Source organism: Propithecus coquereli, unplaced genomic scaffold (genome assembly GCF_000956105.1).
Source record: "Propithecus coquereli isolate 6110/MARCELLA unplaced genomic scaffold, Pcoq_1.0 Scaffold19, whole genome shotgun sequence".
NCBI lineage: Eukaryota > Metazoa > Chordata > Mammalia > Primates > Indriidae > Propithecus > Propithecus coquereli.
The window spans coordinates 3,823,700-3,848,975 of NW_012143856.1; the positions used below are offsets into that span (position 1 = coordinate 3,823,700).

Consider the following 25,276-nt stretch of genomic DNA (forward strand, 5'->3'; position numbering starts at 1 on the left):
GAAATCAAATTCAAAAGTAAGTTGGGGGGAACCAAAAGAACCCTGGTTCTCTTCCCTAAAAATCCTTCCCAAATGCTTGTAGGAGAATGTCTTAAATAAGGGTATATAGTAAGTGTCTTGAAGGAAGAATAAACAAAGAACTATGGAAATTTGGGGAGCAGACAAAGGAGGAACATGTCAGAGCACAGCAAGTTCATCATGGTACTAAAGCCTTGGCTATTTCTTGGGGCCAATGATCAATTTAACTGTGCTTTTCTCTACTCAAATTCTGATTTAAGAACAACATTTTCCTAAGTCCTATTTCTCACTAGAGCATGATCTAGTGAGACAAACATACATGCCTGTCCAAGAGCCTGCCTCCATGAGCAGGACCTGGCATCCCCAAGGTCTCAGAGCAAAGGTCGCACAGCCTTGCTCACCAAGGCATTATGAAGAGTCGCCCCAGACCTAGACTCTCAATCCCTGGGGAGTATGGGATCCACAGAGGTGCCTCAGGAACAGGCTGGGGGATGACTGCCTTCAACAGAGGCATCTTTGCTCTCATCTGTTTGAAGAAAGTGTTCCCCTGCTCCACAATCCTTTGAAAAACACTGTCCTAGAACATATCTTCATCTGAACATTGGCCCACAACACAGATCTGTAACTGATATTTGAACTAGGACTTCTGAGAGAGAGAGGTGTGGCCTCTGAAAGCTTATACAAGAGTTCATGGTAATACTATGTGACAAAGATGTGACATGCAGGCAGGTTTTTTTTTCTTTGAGTGAAACAGTCCATCTTCCCCTTTACGTGACCTGCATTCACACGGCACCATCGCTCCCACCACCGAGGGTCAAGGAAGCATGGAGAAGACAGCAAGAGAACACAGGCAGGGAGGGAAGTAGGCTCCTTCCTGTGGCAGACAGCCATTAAGGAAAGAAGGCGGGTGAGGAACAGGGGTGTCTCCTCCCTCCCAGTGTGGACAGTTACAAGTTATGTTGGAAAGGTGGTTAAATTCTTTTGGGGCTCCATTTCTAAAGCATGATGGGGTAGGCTGTTCTGTGCTCCCTGTAAATCTACAGGAATTCATTCCTCTACTGCTCCAGCCCTTTCTTATATAAAGAGTCTGTGTAAAATACTTTGCTCTCCAGAGAGGAGCCATAGCACTGCAAATTGCTTTATTAATAAAATTAGCTAATAAACTAGAGCAGTAGCTACTACACTGAAATAGACCTTTCGATTATGGAAAATTAAATCATTGGGGACATCTTGTTCATGAAAAACAAGCTCATTCTGTGAAATAGATGTTTTGACTGAGCTAGGACAACCTTTCTTTACAAATGCTAAATTGTTTTGTTTTGTTTCAGTTTTCAGCACCCGCATCTTTCTGAGCAGCTTTTACTCAGCTTCCGGGATGTTTTTAAAACTCCAGGCATTGGTCAAGGAAACACCAGATCAGATGGTGCTGGGCGATTTAGCTAAGCACAGGCATATTTTATAGAATGTTTGAACAGTAGTTGCTCTGAAAAAGAACAATACTTTCCATTTTAGGGCAATTTACAAACATTACACATCCAACCCTATCCCAGGAAAAAACTTCTCCCTTTCATTAATCTTTCACAGAATAAATAATGGTATTGGAAGTTTGGCTTACAACCAGTAATTTATCTTGGGCTACATTGATAAAAAAGTGCTGTCATTTCAAGAAGAACTTGAACTACTTTATTAACCATTAGTACCGACCATTTGATTCAGGCTTAGAAGAAAATAACAGTCTTAAAGTCCAGGCAGCATTAAAAATAATTCTACTCTTAACTTATAAATTCCCTTGAGAAGAATAGAGTCCTCTTTCTTCATTTTGACCTGCTAAATTACCTACCTACTCAAAGCCAAAGATAATTCTACTGGTACCACATGGTTAGGACCTTCCACAAGTGAGCTTGACTATCTTTTGTATAACCCTTTAAGCAAAGAGAATGTGAATTTAAAGATCTATTAAAGATTTAAGAAGAGAGCTCATCACATTTATCTTTCTTTTCCTTATAGCGTTTTGTCTTGCTATTTCAATCCTTATCTCTTTAATAACGATCTTTGACTTCAGTGCAGTGCCCTGGTTGGATGACATTGCAATCAACAGTACCTGTATGCCATGCCGGTCTCTGCCTTGGTGGTTTCCTGCAACGAAATTCCATGGACACGTAAAAACGTTTCCAAATATTTCTGTTCCGCTGCTCCACTGGGCCTAACAGGCCCGTAGATTGCCTTAGGCTGAGTCTTGGGCACTGCTAGGTGCCGTCTACATTTTAAGGCCGATTCACTGGATTTTGGTAGACCCAGCTTGGGGCTAGGGATGTCTGCGCAGGCAGGTTTATATAGATGCATGTTTCAAAAACCCAAGGAAGTAAAGCTAATTGCACAGTACTTAGCTTTAAGGCTGGCTGTATCTTGCTGTGATTACCTTGGGTTATCTGGCTTCGATATGTCCCTCAGAAGGATCAGCTTGTTTTCTTTAGATCTCTCTTATCATTTTTGTAGGAGAGCAGGCTCCTAAGTCTCCAGCAAAGTTACATGTCTCTGCCCAGGCCTGTGCATAAAAGAGCCTGTCAGAAGCCAATCACTGTTCTCCTCCCTTAAAAATTCTCAAAGCCAAATGTAAGCAACTATGTATTGGCCCTGGGAAAAAAATATGGGCACTTTTTCCCATGTCTTTCTATTTAGGTAAAAGGAAATATTTTGGTGGGATATGGGCCAAATCTTCTGTTTTCATAAGGACCTTAAGGCCTTGGAGATGATTCATAAGTGTGCAATGAGACCTCTCTAAATTATCACCCATTTCATAATTAAATAATTTTTCATAAAAGTGGCATGATTCATTTGGGTGAAATGTTCATTAACCTCTTTTTCAGACGTTGCTGTCAAATGATAGGAAATATCAATAAGGTGGTTGGGAAAAGCAAAGGGCCCACAAATATGTGGCCAACTGTTTTTGACAAATGCGCAAGAGCAATGCTATGGAGGAAAGATTCTCTTTTCAACAAATAGTGCTGGAACAATTGGACATCCATAAACAAAGCGAAACAAAACTAAAACAAATAAAAATAAAAGAACCCTTGACTTAAACCTTATATTTATACAACAATTAACTCAAATACATCATGGACTTAAATGTAAAATGTAAAACTATGAAACTTCTAGGTAAAAACAGAAGAAAATCTTCAGGACCTAGAGCTAAGTGAAGAATTGTTATACTTGACACCAAAAGCACAATCCATAGAAGGAAAAATTATCAAATTAGAGCTCATCAATGTTAACAACTTCTGCTCTAGGAAGGAGCCTGTGAAGAAGATGAAAAAACAAATTACAGACTGGGAGAAAATATTTGCAAACCACATATCTGACAAACGACTTATATCTAGAACAGATAAAGAACTCCCAAAACTCAACAATAAAAACATAAACAATCTAATCAGCAAATGGGCAAAAGATATGAACAGACATGTCACTGAAGAGGATGCAAAGATATCAAATAAGCGCATCAAAGGATCATTATCCATGAGGAAAATACGAATGAAATCCATAATGAAATATCACTATCTACCTATCTGAATTGCTAAAATAAAAATAGTGGCAACACCAAATGCTGGCAAAGATTCAGAGAAACTGGATCCCTCATAAATTGCTGGTGGGAATGTGAAGTGGTACAGCCACTCCAGAAGAATGTGGCAGTTTCTTATAAAATTAAACACACCAAACTTACTATATAACACAGCAGTCACACTCTCGGGTTATTTAACCTCCCAAAATGAAAACTTACGTTCACACAAAACCTGCAAACAAATATTCATTGCATTGTTATTCATAATAGCTAAAAACTGGAAACAACCCAAATTTTCCACAATGGGTAAATGGTTCAACTGTGGTGCACCCAGGCCGTAGAATACTACTCAGTAACGAAAAGGAATGAACTATTGATAAAAGCAACAAGTTTAAAGAATCTTAAGGGATTTATGCTGAGTGGGGAAAAAAAGTCAATACCAAAAGGTTTCATTCTGTATTATTCCATTTATATAACATTCTTCAATTGACAAAATTATAGAGATTGGCAACAGATTGTGGTTGCCATGAGTTAGGGAAGATGACAGGGAAAAAAGTGGCTGTTGCTATAAAAGGGTAGAGGAGGGATTCTTGTACTGAACTGTTACAGTTCCAAGAACTGTGTCTTGATTATGGTGGTGGTCACACCAATATACACATGTGATAAAATTGCATGGAACGAAATACACACACAAATGAGTGCGTGTAATTCTGGTAAAATCGAATAAGGTTGGTGGTTTATATCATCATCAGTTTCCTAGTTGTGTTATCGAACTACAGTTATGCAAGACATTATCACTTAGAAAAACCGGATGGATGGGATAGGGAATGTCTCTATTGTTTCTGCACATGAATCAACAATTATCTCAAAATAAAACATTTTCTTAAAAAAAAAAAAAAGCAAAGAGACTCCTTACATAAAGCTCTTCCCACCACGTGACTCCAGCTGTGACTCTTATCCAGCAGTAACTCCTGGGCATAAACTTTTCATTCAGGCCACAGGCTTTGCACTCCCACCCCTCACTCACCACCCCATCTTTTCTCACAAATTCTCCCCACACATGCTCAAAGGCCCCCTTAAAGCTCACCTCCGCTAGGAACACTTCCCTGACCACCCAGGCCCTGGTATACAGTCATTCCTGGAAATTCCACCTGCAATTTAAATCTAAAGTACCCATTTGATACTTGTAAACTGTTTCACAAACATTTGCACATCCCTTGTGATTTCTGCCATATTTTTGTATATTCTGTACCATTATTTATTTATTGTTTGAAATTAAATTGTCTTTTTTACTGAAATAAATCTATTTAGTGTTGTGAATTTTGTGTCCCCCAAAAATTTATACGTGGAAATCCTAGCCCCAGTGTGATGGTTTTAGGAGGTGGGGCCTTTGGAAGGTAAGTTGGTCATGAGCTTGGAGCCCACGTGAACAGGATTGGTGTCCTAGCTGCGCACCAACTAAAATCATCTTCTTGGCCACCAGTGAGTGGTACTTGTACCTACTTTGGGAAACACAGACACAATATACTGCCCCAGAGTATTAGAGACCTCTGCCTGCGGGGGTAAGTGTTAACTCCCCACCTAGACTCTAAGGTCTTTGAGGGCAGGGGACTGTATCTGATACAAGCTTGTAACCTCCATAACAATAAGTGTGGTATTTTGTACACAATAAATACTTCATAGAGATTAATGCTTTACTTGCTTTAATTTTAATCACCAAATAGCTACATTTCTCCTTATCAATCCATTTTCACCCCAGCAGCCAAAGCCCTGAGCCTCAAGGAAGAAATAAGAGGTTGTAAAGAAAAGGCCAGAAAAGCTAGAAAAGGAACCAGGCAGTAGGATGGAGTTAAGGAGTTTCCAAGTAAAGTTGTACCTCTGGTTCCATCACTTGCATTAGCCACGGGTTAAATCTGACCATGTGAGCCGTGAAAGTGTTTCCTCCAGGGCTGAGAACACCTGAAAGGCACAGTGGGAATTCCTTCCAAGGAAGAAACGGGTGCACTGGAAAAGCAGTTCATAAAACACGAGACATGAGCCCTCTTCCATGCATCCGTCTCTTTCTCTCTCCTCTGAGTATGGAACTGTGCCGAGGAGGCGAGAGAGAAATGAGAAAGCTAATATTTGTCTTTTCATAAAGTTCTAAAAGTTGGCCAACGTCATAAAAGATCCCAGTTTAAAGGTGAAGTGTGGACACTATATTTAATAAGGGCATCGTGAGTCCTTTTAGTTGTCAATACAATTAAGATACCAATTAATTTTAAGCTCAATGTGATAAGACTGTAAGAAATGGCTCTGAGCAGCTGCGGAGAGCAGTTAATGTCTTTCTTGCTGCCTTTCTGTGTCTCAGGAATGATGATTATCACATTCGTTTTAGAATCTTTAAGTATTACACAATCACAGGGTCAGCACAATGTAGGAAAAAGTGACAAGGCCATCCGAAGAGAGAGGTGCTTCCAGCCACGTTCTGCTGATGGGGTGCAGGAGGCCTCGGGACACAGAAGAAGTCACAGACGGAAACTCACACAGTTCTAGGTGGTGGGCGGGCTTCATCCACACCTGTGCACTGTGCATGAATAACAGTGTGACCATGGGCGGGTCTTGACCTCTCTGACCCCTTGGTTTTTTATTGGCTCAGACTTAGGTAATCTCTAGATGCTTTTCCAGTGCACCTGTTTCTTCCTTGGAAGGAATCCCCACTGTGCTTTTCAGGTGTTCTCAGCCCTGGAGGAAACACTTTCACGGCTCACATGGTCAGATTTAACCCGTGGCTAATGCAAGTGATGGAACCAGAGGTACAACTTTACTTGGAAACTCCTTAACTCCGTCCTACTGCCTGGTTCCTTTTCTAGCTTTTCTGGCCTTTTCTTTACAACATTTTATTTCTCCCTTGAGGCTCAGGGCTTTGGCTGCTGGGGTGAAAATGGACTGATGAGGGGAAAGGTAGCTATTTGGAAATTAAAATTAAAGCGAGCAAATCATTAATCTCTATGAAGTATCGATTGTGCACAAAATATCATTCTTACCACTCTTCTAGGTCTGATGTTCTGCATCTCTTAAAAAGTACTTGGGCCAGACATTCTACACAGGTGACAGCCCTTCTTGTGTAGATTGATGAGACCTGAATTCCATGCATTATTAGCTAGTTCTCTAAGATACCAGGCCCATTAGACTGCTGTTATTCTTAGCATATACCAATCACATTTACAGCATAGTTTTAAATTTTTCTTGGCTAAGGAGGTGACTTGTTGAACACTATAGTATCCTGGATTCATGGACACATCGCAGTCACGTAAACATTGTCTCAGCCTAGAAGTAAAGACCGAGGCCGGAGCTGGTGGGCTAGGAGGATGGGGCTACGTTCCCACGGCTGGGGTGGAGGAGTGATGGAACCACCCGCATGAATTTGAACAAGGGAATCCAGACCACACGTCAAAGCACGTTTCCTATTCCAATTATTTACAGGAACTTTGTCCTCTGCTCTTGTTCACAAGTGTGCTCACTAGTGCTCTGCAGGTGATGCCATGAGATGTCTGCCTCCACCCTGGGAACCATCCAGAGGTATCATTCCTCTTGTCACTGCCGTCTTCTCTTCACCTTCGCCAGAGCTGCCTTGGGGTCTAGTTGTACATGGTGAGATCACAGCTAAATACAGTATGTGTGTGTTGTGTCAACAAAGCAATGCATAAAACATCACCTTTGCTCTTGGGGAGCTCTCGGTGGAGAGGAGGAGGGAGACCAGTAAAGATTGCAAAGGGGTGGGATGTGAGCCAAGGTGGAGGTGAGCAGTGAGGAGAGCCCCCAAACCCAGTCTGGGGAAGGAGTGAAGGTGGAGGGAAGATAACATCAGTCGTAATGGCAAGGGGTGGGGAAGGTGGAGGGACTTTTTTCAGAAGTTTGCAATCGAGCAAGTCTAATCTTGAATGTCTCTGTTTATCATTCGTTAGCACTTTTCTAGGCAATCCTTCTTCTCTCCTTTTAGGCCAGATTTTCTCTGGGACTACAATACAACAGTCCTGGTAGGATAGAGGAGAGGACAGCATGTTATAGTGCATGGGGTTACAGCACATGACTAACAGAGAGCCCCATTAAGCCAGCCTCAGCTCTCCCTTCCTGGCTCCCAAAGGTAGCATCTTCACTTCAGTCTCACTTTGATCTCTCTTGCTCATCCCCATCATTCATCTATTATATCATCTTGCTCTATAGCATAAAAACAACTCTTCCCCAATGTATGATGTGTCATATTTCTAATATATACAATAGACATATGCACGATAGCCTTGCTGTAGAAAAAATGAACATACTTATTGGTGACCAGGTCTACAGGTCTCTCCCTTGGCCCATAAAGCCATTGAGGGCAGAGCTGGCACTTGGGATTTAACTGTCATTCTGCATTTATTTCATGATGACCCACATCCACAGCCAAAAAGCATCTTTGAGTAGATCTCTGGTATTCATAGAAAAACTGTCCTCACTACTTTGGGTGTGACTCTCTTGCTCTTTCTGCAAAAGTTCCCAAAAGATGCCAAAATGTGGCCTTTACTCTAAAGCTAAAGCAAAGGAAATGGCCAGTGGGGTCCAGATGTGCAAAAGTGCACCATGTGGCCAAAAATACTTTGAAATGTGGCAGTTAGAGCACAGAGTGCTTTGGAGGGGGGGTGGGCCAGAAGAGATGGGTGAGGAGGGTGGGACGGGTGAGAGATGAGGCCTCAGTTCCATTGTTTAAGTGCTGGGCTCTCTTTTCAAGGAACATCGAGCCATGGAAGATTTGAGATCAGGATAGTATTGTGCTCACATGCTGTTGAGTCAACACTGACACGTGCTTCCAGGATGCTGAGAACACCTTCCCCCTTTATCCCAGTCTGCACTGGCCTGGCTTGGGAGAATTCCCAAAGGAGTTATGGGCCAAGGAAGAGACCTATAGACCCGGTCACCAATAAGTATGCTAATTTTTCCTACAGCAAGGCTATAATGTGTCTATCTATGTATATATTACTTGAGCCCATTATCTGAAGTGAGGTATCACAAGATTGGAAGAATGGGCTCCACTTGTACTCGCCATCAAATCGGTACTAACTCATGAACACTAGGGTGCTCACATGGCAGTAATATTCTCCAGGGATTAGGGGGATGGGGGGGTAACCCCACAACTAAAAGACATGGTGAGCATTGTAGAGCGGAAGGTCATGCCTCTAACCCTCGACTGGGTGAGGCAAAGACATAAAATGTAACCAAAATGTTTGTACCCTCATAATACGCTGAAATAAAAAAGAAAGAAAGAAAGAAAGAAAGAAAAAAAAAAAAAAAAAAAAAGAAAGAAAGAAAGAAAGAAAGAAAGAAAGAAAGAAAGAAAGAAAGAAAGAAAGAAAGAAAGAAATATGAGAGGTAGTGGAGTATGGTAGAAAGAGCATGGGCTATGAAGTCAGGAAGTCCTGGGTTTATAATACTTGCAATGCTGTCAGGGCCAGGGGGTCACTGCATTCATTGTACAGCTCTAAGAACTGCCACCCAAATTGTAATCTTTGAGGACTGTGTCCCACAGCGTTCTGCAGTGCACAGCATGCACAGCTATATATGGCAGTCCTAGACAGACTTAGCAAAACAAGCAATAATTTTCAGAGGACTTCAGTGCTATGGGTTGCATGACTACAAAATAGACAGGGATGGCTTTAAATATGGCTTTCTCCTTTCTAAAGAGAAGTGAGAGATTATCTGAATAACGTTGATTTTTATTTCATCTAGCAAAAAATACCTCCATCACTCCGTAAGCATCTACTCAGAAAGCAGGGTTCAAAGTTACAAAGAACGCCACGTTCCCATGATCACTGGCTCCACATGCTCTGCCATACAGCTCATCCATCTTCTTCCACACATTATTTCTATGGAGTCTGGAACTTGTCAGAGACAAGGCCAGGATTCTGGGGTGCAGAGTAGCACCATGAAAAGTAAATCTCAGCTACAAAAGCAAGACCTAAAAATTTATGTTTTCAGTTTTGTGATACAATGCACTGGTGAGAGGTCCCATTGGAATCATTCCATCTAAAACAATATTCCTCTTCTTCATCTTGGCACTTAAGACTAATCTAAGAAATCTAGGATTCTAACTAGAGCTAGAAGAAAGCTTAGAGATCAACCAATTTAATTCTCCTGTTTTACAAATAAGGAAACAAACATCCAGGTAAATTGGCAATATTAAGCAGTCAGTTATTGTGAGGACTGGAATAAAGCGCAAGTTTCCATGAGCTTAGTGGTCAGGTGGAAGGGGCTTAAATTCTTGCCTAATAGCATAATACTCATGTAACTTGAGTACTCTTTGAGTTTTTAGTTTCTTCCTCTGAAAAAAATGGGGAAAACAATACTACCTTCATAGAACTAAATAAGCTCAATCAGTTTATATATTTTAAATTCCCATATATACCGTTCTTCCCCTTGAAGTGTCATTTCACTGTATAATAATCATATATTTGTAATCACTGACCAAAATTCCAAGGCACTACTGTTGAAAAAATGATCCACTGAAAAGCTCTTTGTGTGTTTCTGCTGTGGAAGATAAATGAATGGCTTCACTTTGCCTACTTTATTTGTGATAGAATGTTCTCTTTGGCTAGGAAATTTATAAAATTTAGAGTACAAATCTCCTATCAACATTTTGAAAAATTGTCTTCTATGTGGCTTGCTTTTCTAAACTCTCTAAGGATTATCTCAAGATAAATATCAACTTGAGGCAATTTCAGCATTCGGTATTTTCCCAAACAGATTCAAATGTTATTAATAGTTCAAATAGAATAACAACTGAATTTTTCAGAGGTCACCTTTTTAGAAACCTTGCTAGATAGAACACAACCAAAAATCAACACATGAACAACCCAAAGCCCATGTTTCAAACCTCCTGGGAAAGTGTCTCCATTTATAAACCATTTATTCTTTCTTGGTCATAATTTGAGCAAGACTGATTTTCTTATTTCCTATTCCTCCCTAGTGTAAAGATAGCAAATTAGGTGAAAAGAGCTATTAAGGGCAGGCATAGTAACAACAGCAAGAAAAGTTTACAGCAAGGTGAGGACACAGAAAAAAGTAATGGAGGAGGAAAGAAATTGGAACCCAAAATTTAAAAGTAAAATAGCAAACTGAGGCCTCTGATTTTCAAGACAGATAGTTCTACATGCCTTAATAGTCCCTGAGGACATTTTAATATAGTATAATAGCTGATCTTTATTAAGATAAAGTAGAATTGTCAAGTTGTTTCTTCAGGTTTAAAAAGTTAAAATAAAGCCTTGACACTTAAATTAGAAAGTTTCAGGTATTGGGAAAAATCACGTGGGTGACAATTTTTTTATTCTCTGACAATGTCAGATGAATGAGTCCTAGTTGTGAATATTTTCTGCATTTAGAAATATTATCACACCTATCCTCATAATCTTTTCCCCATTAATAGCAACTTGGCGGTTTAGCCAATTCTTAGCCTAAAAAAAGGTCAATTTGTTCTTGAGCTGCAGACTACATGTTTCTTTCCCTTGCCTACCCCCCACCTTTTTTTTGTCTGAGACAGGGTCTCGCTCTACTGCCTAGACTAGAGTGCAGTGCTGTCATCATAGCTCACTGCAACCTCAAACTCCTAGGCTCGAGCGATCCTCCCACCTCAGCCTCCCAAAGTGCTAGGATTACAGGCATGAGCCACCATGCCCAGCCCCTTGCCCCTTTCTTACGTGCTTCCTCATTGGTTTGCATTCCCACAAACCCCTGCGCATTCTTGTAAAAGTTCGGTTGAAATGGTGCATCTTGGGTGTATTTTTTCTTGATGTTTCTTTTCCTGGTCTACCTGCCTTCTGACAGAACTACTTGCTCCTTTGTTTCTATTTTATCACATGTCATTCACACTTCTAATATCACACTAATAAAACTGTATTGTAGGCTTGTCTTCCCTAGAAAGACTCCCAGTTCATTCAGGGCAAGAAGTCCCGAATATGCATGCCCGTATCCCCAGAACTGGAACACGATAGATGCTCAAACTTCTGGAATAAATTCTGCTTAATTTTCTAGTTTGATTGTTAGAAATTACTTCACTATTACATATATGGTAATAAAAGAGTACCCTTGAATATAAGAATATATTTTCCTTTTTTTAAAACCAATTCTAAATGTTGACTTCATTGGAAATTCATTTAACCAAAAATACTTTTAAAATACATTTAATACTTCTTTACCATTTCTTTTGGATAAACGGCCATCTGGAATGTAAAATATTGCAAACAGATTTAAGCATTTAATATTTTGTTCAACAAAGCAAGTTGTGTTTGGATAGTCACATCGTTCAAATTACTAAGCTTGGAACCAGAAAGAGCTGATCTTTCTAATTCTTCCAACTTGTAGAATTGTTTGTGCTGACTGTCCCCTCCTTAGTCCCAGAGGTAATTAAATAATTCAGCAGCCCTTTCGGATAGCTTGTTTCATGCTTAATGTTCATTGCTGTAATCAAATTAAATATCAAGATTAAGCTACAAAATGTACTTTGTGCTTTGATTTTTTAAGTGAAATATTTCAAATGGAAGATATTCGCAATAAAAAAGGGTCTCTTGTATACAAACCCAATTTTCTTAACCAATCATTTCCCAAATTCCTCACAATTCCACACCAAAAAGAGTACATGTATCTTGATTGAGGATAGTGATTCAGAGAAGGAATGCCAGAACATCATTAAGGATATGCAGTTTTATTTAACAGTATTACATTAAAACCATGCTGTATCCCGCTTGTGGGGAACAGAGTGACTGGCTTGCCTGTCTTTGAGATAGGAAAACGTGTAATGATGACACTGTTTGAATGAACACAGCATTGTAGAAGCTCCTCTTAAAAACACACACCTTACCGGTTCTGAAATAACAGACTGAATTAGCAAGCTTTCCTGGCTCTCCCCGAGTGCCCTCTGACCCTTGTTTCCATGCACCTGATCCTGCCTCCAGGATATCAGCCTGTGTCTGTGGCACCAGAGTCCGTGGCTGTTACCATGGAAAGGGATGGCCTTGCAGCAACGTCATCTCAATCGAATAGAACGTGAGCTGCGGGGAGCTCATCCAACAGTAAACAATTCCCAGGGCAATGAGAAGAACTCTGAGAGGTTCCAAACGAGAGCTGAGTGCTCATGGATTGACACGAGGAAGGCTGTTTACTTCATCACTGCCCCACGTCCCTGCCAGGCTGATATCAGATCACCATCTACAGGTGTCTGAAGTGTCATCAGCCTTCTCAGTAAAATAGGAAAGTTGAGATCCAAGTAAAGAAGCCAAAAGAGATTGACCCACCATGTGGCTAAGGAAAGGCTAGGTCAATGAGTCAGGCTTTCAACAAGGGGAATAACATTGAAAGTGAAGGAATGCCTTGGTTATAATAGCCAAATCCTACCTGAGCAGCTCCTCACCCTTTTCCAAACACTGTTCTGTGGCTTAGATTGGCCAACTGTTCACCATGCTCGTTTCTCTTTCTTCTAAGGCACGTATTTGGACTACGATTCCCACACTTGCTTGCAGTTAAGTGTGGTCATGTGACTGAATTCCAGCCAATGTTACTTCTGCCTACAGGTGCCACTGACAAGTCTGGCCCATAAAAGAGCCCCCCCACTGATCCTCCGTCTCCCATCTGCTGGATGCATGTCAACACTCAGCTGTGGGCTAGCTTAGAAAACAAGAAGTGAGGATGACAGAATTTTCATCGGCACAGGTCCCACCTGATTGGACCTTTCCCGCTCTAATTGGACTTACATGAGTAAGAAATAACCTTTCTCTCTCTCTCTCTCTCTCTCTCTCTCTCTCTCTCTCTCTCCCCCCTGACAGGGTCTCGCTATGTTGCCCTGGCTAGTCTCCTGGGCTAAAGAGATCCTCCTGCCTCAGTTTGCAGAGTAGCTGGAATTACAGGTGCACACCACCACACACAGCTTTAGCAGCCAGGGGTACCTTTAATAAAATCAATGGACTTTGTTTTGTAAAGGGCATTTACCTACAACCTAACCAAAATAAGCACGGGGGAGTCCTTCCTGGACTGCGAACCAGAACCAGAGATCTGGCTGGCAGCCCAATTTAATTTCCTGGAGACTGAAGAAATATTTGGCAAGTTTCTGTTTGAAATTTGGTTACAATGTGTGTACCAAAGTACAGAAACTCCCAATTTCTCTTGCCTTGGAATAGAGATTTTTCTCTAAAACTGAAAGATTGATACCCGATGACATTTCACCTACCTAGGGAGGATGCTGGGAAAAGGAAACATTGTTTCAACTGGTATCTCCAGAGAAATGTGAGCAAGAGTTCCTCAAAACTTCATTGTTTTCTTCTCCTGTGGAGCAAAAGCACACAATACAACAGTAAAAATCTCTGGCAGGTCATTAGACTTGCCATTTAATGACAGCCACAGGCTAAAACTGGAAAGGCCAGAGCAGTTATTGCTCTCAGAGCTCAGATGAGGAGATGGCCAAAGACTAAGTTAAACCCAAGTTCTGAAATTGAGTTGAATTTATCTAACAGAGGATGCCACTTTGGGGTGCCTCCCGGGCCTCTGTGCTTACTCGGCTCTTTTGATGGAAATAACTTCTGTGGGAAAGCAGCCTGAAGAAATGTTAAACTTCAGAGTCCACACTATGACACAACCCTTTGCTGCCCACCTGAGTGACTTCCTCCCCATCTGAGCTGCTGCCCAACGTCCCAGCCCTTCGACAGACACTTGTGGGGAAAGAAACAAGGACTTCAAACAGGAGGGGAGGGTGTGACTCCCATATCGCACGATAAAGAACCTTACAGTGTGGTGGAAAGTGAAATTAGTAAAGTCACATCTTAGCAGTGATATTTAATCAACCCAAACTAGCGAAAGAGGGATCCAGTGTGGTTAAGAGGTGGCTTCTGCAGCCTGGTTCTGCAGATTCAAGTACTGGCTCTATCACTTACTTGCGGGCTGAGCTTGGGCAGGATCTTTTCTAAGGCTCAATTTCCCCCCATAAAGTGGAGATAATAAAAACAGTCACCACATGCACAGGGATCATTGGGAAGGATTCAATTGAATAATCTAAGAAAAGTTCTGGGTGTATAATAAGTATTCAGTAAAGAGTTGCTGATATTAGAAAAAGAAGGTAGATGTCATGGGCTTTGGTCAACTCACCCAAGAAAGCCTGCCTGGATCTGGGAATAAAGTATGGCTGCATCTACTCCTACGTTCACTCGAAAAGAGATAGATTAGGGGTAACCATGCTCTCAAGCCATATTCTAGACTGAATTAGAGCCAATGTTGGTGCAGAAAGTAATAAAAAATATTAGTCCACACATAGACTGTGGTTTATAGCGTACAAAGTATTTTCACATTTACTTTGGATCTAATCTTTAAAATCCCAAAAGACGGATAACACGGTATTGCCACCATACAGATAACAAAATCAAGGCTCAGAGAGGAAACAGTTTGTGAAATCCACACAACTAGCCAGCAACAGAGCTAGCATTTAAACCTAGGCCTTTCTATTCCAGAGACAATGGATGGATCCACTGTGCGTGGAGAGAGGACATGTGAGATAGATGCTTGACCTGTGTTAATCAGAAAAGATTTTAAATCAGAGCATAGATGAAAATCTTAGAAAAAGAAGGTTCTAAGTGAAGCAAGGAGTGAAGCAGCATGTCCAGACCATTTGCTTTGGCTCAGAGAATTTTCCTAGGCTTAGGGAGCTCATAGAAGACCTCCAGCTAAAGGAAGAACAGGAAGGCAAAATAACAGAAGGGGCTGATGGCATTTCAAAAGAGAATGGTAATAATAAGATTTGCTGAAGGGCTCTTCCTATGCACTCAGCACTGTGCTAAAACTTTTATAGATGCCACCTCATTTAATCTTCCCAACTCTATAAATACGTAACACTGTTATTCCCATTTTACAGGTGAGAATACTGAGGTTCCAGATCACATAGATTGTAAGTGGTTAAATCAGGATTCAGACTTAGGTCAGCCTGATATCAGAACTTATATTAATCTGTCCCCAGTTCGTATAGCCCTGGAGGCTTTTAGAGGAGGCAAGATGCACAATGTCTCTAATTGGCAAATACCAGAACTGTACAACAATCTGAAGAGTAAATGTGATTGATAAATTAATAAACAAAGCTGTATAACATACAAATAAGCTGTATAAAATAATACTAAGCTGCATAATTAAAGCTAAATTTAAAAATCATAGCACCCCACCTCTAAGAAGCAGAATATTCAGTACATAGAGACAGAACTAGAAAGGCTGACCTTGGACAGGGAGTAGAATAACAATGGCTCAGAGAGGTCACCTGGAATATACTTGAGCCTATTCAGCAGAGATGACTTAGGAAATGTTATTTCATTCCCTTAATGGGAAAAGAAAGAAAAAAAAAAAAAAACCAATGATAGAAAGCGAATAGGCAAGACCATTCTCTTCTTCACTGAAGGATATGGGTTGTAACAAGTCCATGGGGTTGTTGTGCAGATTAAACAGAATGACTATAAAAGCCCTGGGCAGAGGACATGATGCTCTACAGATGCTTGATGAATGTGAAGGAGATGAAATAAACAGGCCTTTGTGTATCACCTCCAGGATTTTTGTCACATCTGGGTTACACCCTGCTATATTTGGTGAATATTTTCCTCTAAATCGACTCAGTTTAAAACTTAACCTTGTTCTCTGCTGTAATAGCCATGAATTTATAGGTTTGAGGTGTAAGTTCTATATTTCTTCCTAATATTCATGAAAATAAATATGAATCCACTGAGAGATTTAATGTCCACACACCCCCCAAAATCGTCTCAAGTACAACTAGTGTGCCATAGTCTGGGAAACATTGCAGGCCTGTGGAGAGCCCTGGAGGAGGAACCAGGAGACCTGGCGTGCGGGCTTGGATGATCATGTGTGTCCCCTTCCCAAGGCACGTTACCCACAGGAAAGTGGGAGAATACATGCTTTATGTCATGTGAATGAGACAGCAAATGAGATAACACATGTGAACACATTTCATAAACAGGGACATTGCAAATCCTAGGTGTTTGTGTGACTGTCTCTTTCTATAAAGGAAATCTTAAAAAGTCAAACACATCTGTTAGTAGTCAACCAATTACTAAAATAACATACTTTAAAAATCAAAGAAAATTTTTCTACTGCTCCTACAACTTCAAAGTAAAGCATCACCTGGTTTCCTTTTTATGGCAGAGATAATACAGTTGCATGACCTCTATAAAGGCCAGTGAACAGGACATCGAACTCTGCCCCTGTGCCCTGGCTTATGATATTATTATACCACAGAGGCTCAGTGCTGGAAACAGACCAAGGGATCATTATGTCCAGTCTCATTTTACAGAGGTGGTATTGAGTTCTGGAGAATTTTTAAAACCTTACTTGTGGTCTCAGGGCAAAATGGAATTCGAATCATGACTCCAGGCCCCTCAACCAATTCTCCTGCTGTTACACGAGCTTGTCTCCTGGCATGGCAGCAAGGCTTGAGGGGAAGAGGAACTGGAGCCACTGTGCTCTATATAATCCACCAGCATCCAGTTAGGGAAGCACCCTATGGGCAAGACAGAGGACCGAGACAAACACTGTCTTCAAAGTGTCTACAGTCCCTCCAAAGGAACCAGACACACACACACACACACACACACACACACACACACAAACACACACACACACACACACACACATTCTCACATGCAAGGGTCCAACTAAAACTGAGAAACTGTCACAGTTTTCCCAAGATAACCAAAGCAGCACAGGGATGCAGACTGAAGCAAGCCCCTGTGTATTTGGCCACCCCTGTGGGGGTGGCGATGCCTGTCCATGGAGGTCCACATCCAGCTCACCACCCTGGTAGTACAGATGCATGGGGCAATGACAACCTCATAGTCCGTGAGTCAAAGGACATCATCAGCACCTTGAGAGACCATGGCAAGGCCACCCCTCCCCCAGAGGCTGCTGTCGTGGTGCTAGAACTTTCTCTGGCTACCTAAATCCTGTCCAGTTGAGGTTCACTCTCGCTCCTAGCCCAATCTTTCGGTGGTCTAAGATTTGTTTTCACATACAAAGAACAGAACCATGAGCTAGAAAGCAACCTTTCTAGCATAGTAAACAACATAAAATCATAGTAAACAACATAAAAATGTCCTCATAGTCCAACATCTCTAAAAAGATACTTCAATATAACTTCTTACGGAAATATGACAGGAATTATAGCTTTATGGAGAATGTCCCTGCTCTAAGAAATAGGTATCATCTTTTAGAAAAGGAAGAGCTTTCTCTTTAACAAGAAAAGGATCAAATCGATAGCCTTTTCTCAGAAAAAAGTTGGTTTAAATAATTTAGAGTGATTCCATCATTTAGCTCATTTCCATCCCTCCAAACATCATTTTACTGAGACTGTCCGCTATGTTTTAGGTCAGTGGAAAAGGGAGAAAGCAGAGGGTGTGGCCCAAAATTGATCGTCTGATCTACAACAGATGTTTTACAGCATTTCATGGAATCCTTAGAGCAGTCTTCTGAGCTAGGTATTCTTACACCCATTAACAAAGTGAGCATACTCCAGGAAGGAGAGGTGTGCCTAATTTTGGCATCTCCAATAATAGGCTCATTGTAACAGCAAGGGCATGGACTGCATGTCAGGAATGATGCTAGGGGCCTTTGTATAATATCATACTTGCTACTGTATGTGCCAGGTGCTGTTTTATGAGCTTTACTTGCTTAAAGCATTTCAGCCCCAAACAACCCCATCATTACCCACCTTTTACAGCTCAAGAAACTAAGTCGCACAGTTGGTACATGGCAGAGCCAGGACTTGAAGCCAGTAGCCTGGTTCTAGGATCTGTGGCCTTAACCCCAGAGCCAATTACCTCTCAAGCCAATTACCTCTCTTAGGCAAGGGGCTTGTCCAGTGCCTCCCGGCTGGCAAGTCATACTGCCGAAATGCAGCCTGCAAGCAACAGGACTTAGGAGGCTTCCTCTTCATCCCAGGCCCCACTGCCACTTGTCTTTGCCAAAGCTAACACCTGCATTTGATGCCCAAGGGGCTCCATCTCTTTGGGGGTTTCGGGAAGATTTTGCTTTAGTATTTGCACTACACACATCTCTCCCCCCTGGACTCCTTCCTTCTACCTAAGAGCATCTACAGATCAGCTTTCTCCAACAAACCCCCTCTACCTGCACCCCAGATTCTGCTTTAGACTTCAGCTATCATCCTCTGTCCTCCCCTCCTTGCTTCTTTTTTTTTATTTCAGCATATTATGGGCCTACAAATGTTTAGGTTACTTATTTGCTTTTGCCCCACCCGAGTCAGAGCTTCAGCGTGTCCATCCCCCAGACGGTGCGCATCATACCCCTCCTTGCCTCTTCTTGAGAGAAATCCACACGCACTGCCTCTCCTCCATGTCCGGTCTCTGCCCAACTCCCCAGTCTCTGACATGGTCAAATGGTCTCCTCTCCTCTTGTTCTCCTGCCCACATTCCCAGCTCCAGCTACAAGAACCTTTCCCGGATGCTGGCAGGAGCCTCATGAACAGAAGCCGCTCTCCATCTCCACTTCATACTTCCATTCGCCTGTGCCTGTGCTCACTCTTCCGCCACAGGGATTGCCCACCCCAGCCCCCCATCTCCTCCCGCTCAAGTCAGGCACACCTTACAAGTCCAGATCCAATCGCTCCAGCTGGGAGCGCTCACCCCTTCCTCTGAATTTGATGATCCTCTTTTCCATAGCACCTCTGATTTAAGTGCATGTCTTATCTTTCCTAGGATGTAAGTAACTAGATTCTTTTTCAATTTATCTTTGCATCACCTACAGGGCCTTGTACAATCAATCAATGGCTGTTGAATGTTCACTCACTGACCTCCAGCTTGATACTTAACAAGAGTATCTTCTTGCATAAGCTTCTTGCATGATCTCAGATCTGCTTGCATAAACTCAGTCAAAGGTTTCTAAGTTCTTGGATCACCTGCTGCCCTGTTGACAGGAACTGAGTCCACCAAAACTTACCTTAGAGAACTGCCTGTCCTCACACAGAACAACATCTGGCCTTCCAGAAGCAGGCCAAGTGAACACTTGCTAGGAAGTCAAGCAGTTTTGAGAGCAGAGAGAGGGAACATTAGAAATGTGGCTCAGTATAACTATTGTCCCAGATAAGAAGCATTCATTAAGGTGGTAGAAACCAGTATCAAAATGCTGGAGCTAAATTTTCACTCACATGTTAATTTGTCCTACTAAATGTTCCTAGTAACTTTAATTTAATAGGTTCAGTCAGCCATGGTTTGGAACATTAATATTGATAGTATTTAAAAGCTCTTTGTATTCTGTCTCAAGTTACTTTTCCTCAGGAGAATGGCGATTGTATGAATACTTAAAAAGCCTTCAGTAAGAACATATGATGGTCTCTTATAAATATTAACTGAGCACAACAAGAAGCTTAGCTCTCAGGTGCTAGGTGAAGTACACATTTTTGCCAGAGATTTTTGTAGTCACTCATCCTTATTTATCTTCATAAGCCTTAAATACACCATGCACAATAGGAGTTCCGTCTCAATCCTTATTTTAGACAGTGTGAAAACGAAGTGCATTACACTTTCAAATCACTTGTACATTGTCTCATTTAAGTTTGACAATAGTTCTCTGCAATGGTATTGGTCCCCTTCTGCAGTTGAAGAAATCAAGACTTGAAAAATTTCATTAATTTACCCAACAATTTGTTTAACTATAAACCTCTATGCTAAAGATTCCATATAAACACTATGTAGTATAGAGAAAGCAATGAGATTGGCACTCATAAATATTGCCAGTGGGAAGGTACAATGAGAAAAATGTTTCCAGAAAGCAATTGGACACTATGCACTAAAAATAAACAAATATGCATATGTGTGTATATATGTGTATGTATATATGTTATGTATGTGTGTATATATAATATACATGCACATATACATTAACCCATACAAAGATGTTTATCATATTATTTATAATAATGATAAATAATAAACAAAAGAAGAATGTCTAAGTAATAATACAGGCATAAGATATAGTCCTTACAAAGAAAATTTTAAATGGCTTTTAAGATAATAAAATAGCCAGCTATAATATTAAGCAAAAAAAAAGGTAGAAATCAGAATATATACTGTGATTCCAATTCAAAAAGTTGGGGAAAGCACACCAAAATATTAACAATGGTTGCTTTCTCTTCTGCATAGTTTTCTGTTTTCAAAATTTTCTACAAAGTTCAGATGCTACTTTTGTAATCAGAAAAAATTTCATTCAGAAACAACAAATAAATTTTTTAAAAAATCGTGTCCACTGTTACACAAGAACTAAAAGGAAAAGCCAATCCTTTGCCTCCAACTCCAGAACTCTGGCCCCTGCACCACCCTGCCTTGGTGGCCAGGGCCATGAGCTGCCACATAAAATACACCAGCATCACAGAGTCATCAGCCAACTCTGGAATAGATAATCAACAAGTGTTATGCTAATTATATTAGACTGTTTCATTGTATAATCTTATGTTGACACAGCCCAGGAAAGGGGTCAGAGCTACTTACCGCAAGACTAACATGCATTCCCTGCCCTGCTTCCTGCAATATTATTTCTTAGATATGCCAGAAATGCTGAACCCCCTCTACTTCTAATGCTTTTCTTTTTTCCAGTCATTTAATAATATCCTTTGTTTCAAATATAGGTTATCATAGAATCTGGGCATAAAGAAATCCTCAAATCCCTCATGAACTAGAATTAAGCTGCTGTAAAATATTTTAATTGCATCTTCCCAGAAAGGAAATTGGAGTTATTGTCCTCTAGCAATTCCTTTTTGATGACCATTAACAAAAGACCCACAAAATTCTCGCCAATAGCAAATGCATAATGTCCTCAAGGACTCTTCAACTCACTTCATAGTCTATGCTTTAAGTAATGTTTCACAGATGGACTGATTTGTCAATATTTTATAATTTAATTACATTTACTTTCTACATGCAGGTTTCTAATGGAGATATGACTCTTGGGCCATGCTGTTAAAAGAAATGACAATTGGAAGACTTTCTGTGGCTTCTTGACAGCCAACATCTACAAATGAAAGAAAAATTTGGGTGGCTTGAGGAATCACACATTCTATTGCTTACATTAAAATTTGAAGAGATTGCACCATCGGTCATTGTTGTTGTCCAGTAATCTCAAGGACTCGACAGAGGTAAGTAGTTCCAACATTTGGAATGTAAAGAGGAAAGGAGCTGGCAATGAGAAGAATTGTCTTAGTTTTCTGAGCTATGCAAACACAGAGCTCTGCACTAAATTTATTTAATTTAAAAATGGACTTAGTTCCAATTGCACACACTAGTTTCCTCCTGGAAAAAAAATCATGTTGCAAAAATAAAAGAAGATGGGACATTTTTAATTTTTGATGATGTAAAGTAGAGACAACCTTCACTCTTTTTCAACATAGTCACTAAACAAGGGAAACACAAGGCTATTGTCAAGCAACAATTAATAATATTGTGCCACAGATTATCATGCATACATTAAGTCTGAATAATGTCTAATCCAATCTTTTCTGATTATAGGACAAATTGTTATTGTTTAAGTAAAGCAGAAAAAAAGTGGAGGTTTGCTTTTCTCCAAAAGTTTCTCACTAAACCTGGTTACCTTAACTAATATTCCACTCTGACTTGACAAATGCTGCTCCAATGTCAGATAATAGAAAAGAATTTTGTGGTCCTGTATTAGACTATTTAAAGGAAACTTTCTGGTCTAGAATAGGTCAAGGGATGTGTTACAGCAGGAAACCATTATCGAGGCTTTCCTTTGCCACTTAACTCTTCTTTCTGGAGGCTCTTTAATCATAGCTTCAAGATTTATAGATATGAGATCGGTAATGATTTGCGATATGAGACACGTGATGAGATACATCCCCAACACTGACAAGCTCATTCAGTCTTTCTTTGAATAACACTCTCCTCCTTGAGTCTTCTCTCCATGTACCTCAAATGTGGGCATACAGCTTACCTAAGGGCTTCAGACGAGTCACTCTGGCCATGAACACTAAATGTATTTCACAGAGAGTTTCCAGAAGCTTTATTTTGTTCTACTTTTTAAATGTTGATTTTTGAATAGTGACTTAGATTTAGAAGTATCAATTGTATTACTGCCTTGGAAACGGAAAAATGGAAGTAAGTTGTGGCATTTTGAAGCGTATAGTCCAACAAGTTTTTATTCTATATGCATCAGTTAGTTCAATTGCTAAATAAGTTTCCCTGTAGTGTTTTTTTGGAATTAAAAATATAAAAATAGAAGCAGCTCAGAGCATACTGAATGCTTTGATAAATAGACTACATTGCAAAATTTCTATGCTACCACACAGTCTCTGCAAAAGAAGTTTTCTATATTTTGACCATTTCACTGAAATCATTTTTCATTTCTAATGGATTTTTATTACCATTTAATGAGAATAGCTATTCTAGGCTTTATTTTCATGATAGCTTTTCTTACAAAATTATCTTTAATTCCTAAGAGTTTTTTGTACAAATACAGGAAATAAGCATCCTTAAATTTCAGGACTCCACGCATTTTACTCAGCATACTTTGCCTCTTAACTTTGGGATTTGTGAAATTATCCTTCCTCTGCTTTATTTGAAGCTGAGACTGAGAAAAGAACAGAAAGAAATCTATGGGAATTTGTCTTATATATACCTCTCTTTAAAAGGTGCTTTTTTTCTCCTGATGTTATCTGGCTTAGCCTTGAGACTCAGACCCCTGTATTGGTGGCCAGTATGTTGCACTCTGCGCCTCTGCGGCCAGCCTGAACCCTCATTCAAAAGTTCACACTACTCAACTACACACTTTTCAAACAGGCACAACAAATACCCTTCCCTCATCCCCAAGTTCTCAGGGTAAAGGAAATGCAGAAAGAATGCAAAGTCGTTTTTGTTGTTGTTTTGGAAGGGAGCATTTTTCTGCAATCTCTGAACTCCTCTGAGCTTTACTTAAGAACAGCACTCTTCTGTCCTGCCAGGTCTTAAGCATCTACTGCCTCCTTATGAGGGGTCTTTTCCGAACAACAATCCAGAGAACATTATTTGCCATTGTACCAAGATCCTGTTCTTTGTGGTTACACACTCTGAAATGCCACTCATCTGTAAAGCAGTTAGAGCCTTTACGATTCCAGCAGCTCGGGAGAAGAAATCAAAGCATCCCCTCTCCAGAGCACCTTCCCGCGGCGACTGCCGAAGCCCGCGCGGAGCCGGCGGCTTACCTGTGCGGCATGCCGGTGGTGTGGGCGGCGGTGTGCTCGCCGGACAGGTCGCAGAGCTTGAGGTACCAGTTCATCTCCACTTCCCGCAGCAGAGCCAGCTGCCGCGCCCTGAGCTGGCTTTGCCCTGAGGGGCTGAGGCTGCTGTCTTTACCATCTTCTGAGGCTTTCTTGGGCGATTTGTCTTTCCCCGTTCCGGAGAACGCAGACTGTTTCCTTAACTTGGCGCTCTCTTCTGAGATCTGACTCCCCGCCGCCCCACTCCGGGCTGCCAGCATCGTGGAGATTCGCGTCTTTCAGAGAAGACTCCAAGTCACTGTCATCAAAGTAATTTGGATTGATTTTTCTGCGTCTGCCTCCCTCCTCTTCCCTGCCCACCCCACCTCACTTAACCTTATCCTGCCACAAAGCTGTAATTGAGCCCAGTCTGTGACTGCGATGAAAGGCTATCTCTACCCTTTCCTGACTACCTGTGATATCTTGGAACGTGGAAATTTTAAAAACAACTCCGAAAAACTTTGCAATACTAAAGTTTTGTAGTGCTATTGCTTCCGCAAAGCGAGGACTTCTGCTTCATTTAACAATGATAACTTTGAACCTTAGATCATTAGGGTTTGGTAAATTATATTCCATTATCATGTTAGAGGTATGAAAGAATATATCTAGAGACTCATTAGCCACTCTTAATTGGAGTCCTTTTGGTGTTTTAAAAGTTTTAATGTGAATTTCCTCAAATAAGTTTAACTATATCAATGCAAGGGGAGAGTTGCTCATTTTGTGTAAACCTTAAAATAAAATTTTAAACTTATTTTACATTCCTTTGGGAAAGGAAGGCTTTTTGAATATCATTGAGCCACATACTATATGTCAAGCACTCCTTCATTCCTAACATTAAGAATGGAGAGTCCACCGTAACCGATTCAGTAGTTGGCCCTCCAACACTTCTGACAGAGCGAAGGCACGAGAGTCATCTTATAACTTGCAGTGAAAAAAGAGACGAATGGGAGGGAGTGAAGGGAGCCTGTATGTGTGTGGATGTGTGCCTGTGTGTGCACGTACATGAGTGTGTGTGTCTGTGTGTGGGTGTGTGTGTGTGTGTATGTGTTCCCAGTGCTCTTGAAAACTAGCTCTGAAGGAGGAAAGAAAGTTTGGTTAATGGTCCTATGGTTAAGATGCATGGGATAGACTCACACATGCCCATGAATCTGACTTCCATTCTAGCTCAGGAGATAATGATGTCAGTGCCCACCTAGTTGTCCACCACAAAGTTATTCGGTGATCCATTAAGCCCCAGGCACACACATTCTCCCCACCCAAATCCAACTAAGTCTCTCCTGTATCAACTGTCCCAGTTCCTGCTGCATATAAAGAACTTGGGAAGGTGTGTGAATTTTCCTGTCCGTGACAAGACCATAAGTTAAAAATCACAGAGGTATAGCAAGGTTCCAGAACCCCTGAGAAAGGCA

The 25,276-nt window shown here is 41.0% G+C and overlaps 1 protein-coding gene across 3 annotated transcripts in view; it reads right to left on the reverse strand.

Moving 5' to 3' along the window:
* KCNAB1 (potassium channel, voltage gated subfamily A regulatory beta subunit 1) overlaps window positions 1-24,142 on the reverse strand; it is a 387,202-nt gene extending 363,060 nt beyond the window's left edge. The window contains exon 1 of one of the 3 annotated variants that reach the window (XM_012642894.1): window positions 23,814-24,128. In XM_012642894.1, the coding sequence (XP_012498348.1) occupies window positions 23,814-24,088 (275 nt within the window). In that variant the 5' untranslated portion in view covers window positions 24,089-24,128. Of the gene's footprint in view, window positions 1-2,119; window positions 2,511-23,813 lie in introns of those variants that run through there. The other 2 variants (XM_012642892.1, XM_012642891.1) reach the window with 2 other exon arrangements.
* Window positions 24,143-25,276: the final 1,134 nt, after the last annotated feature.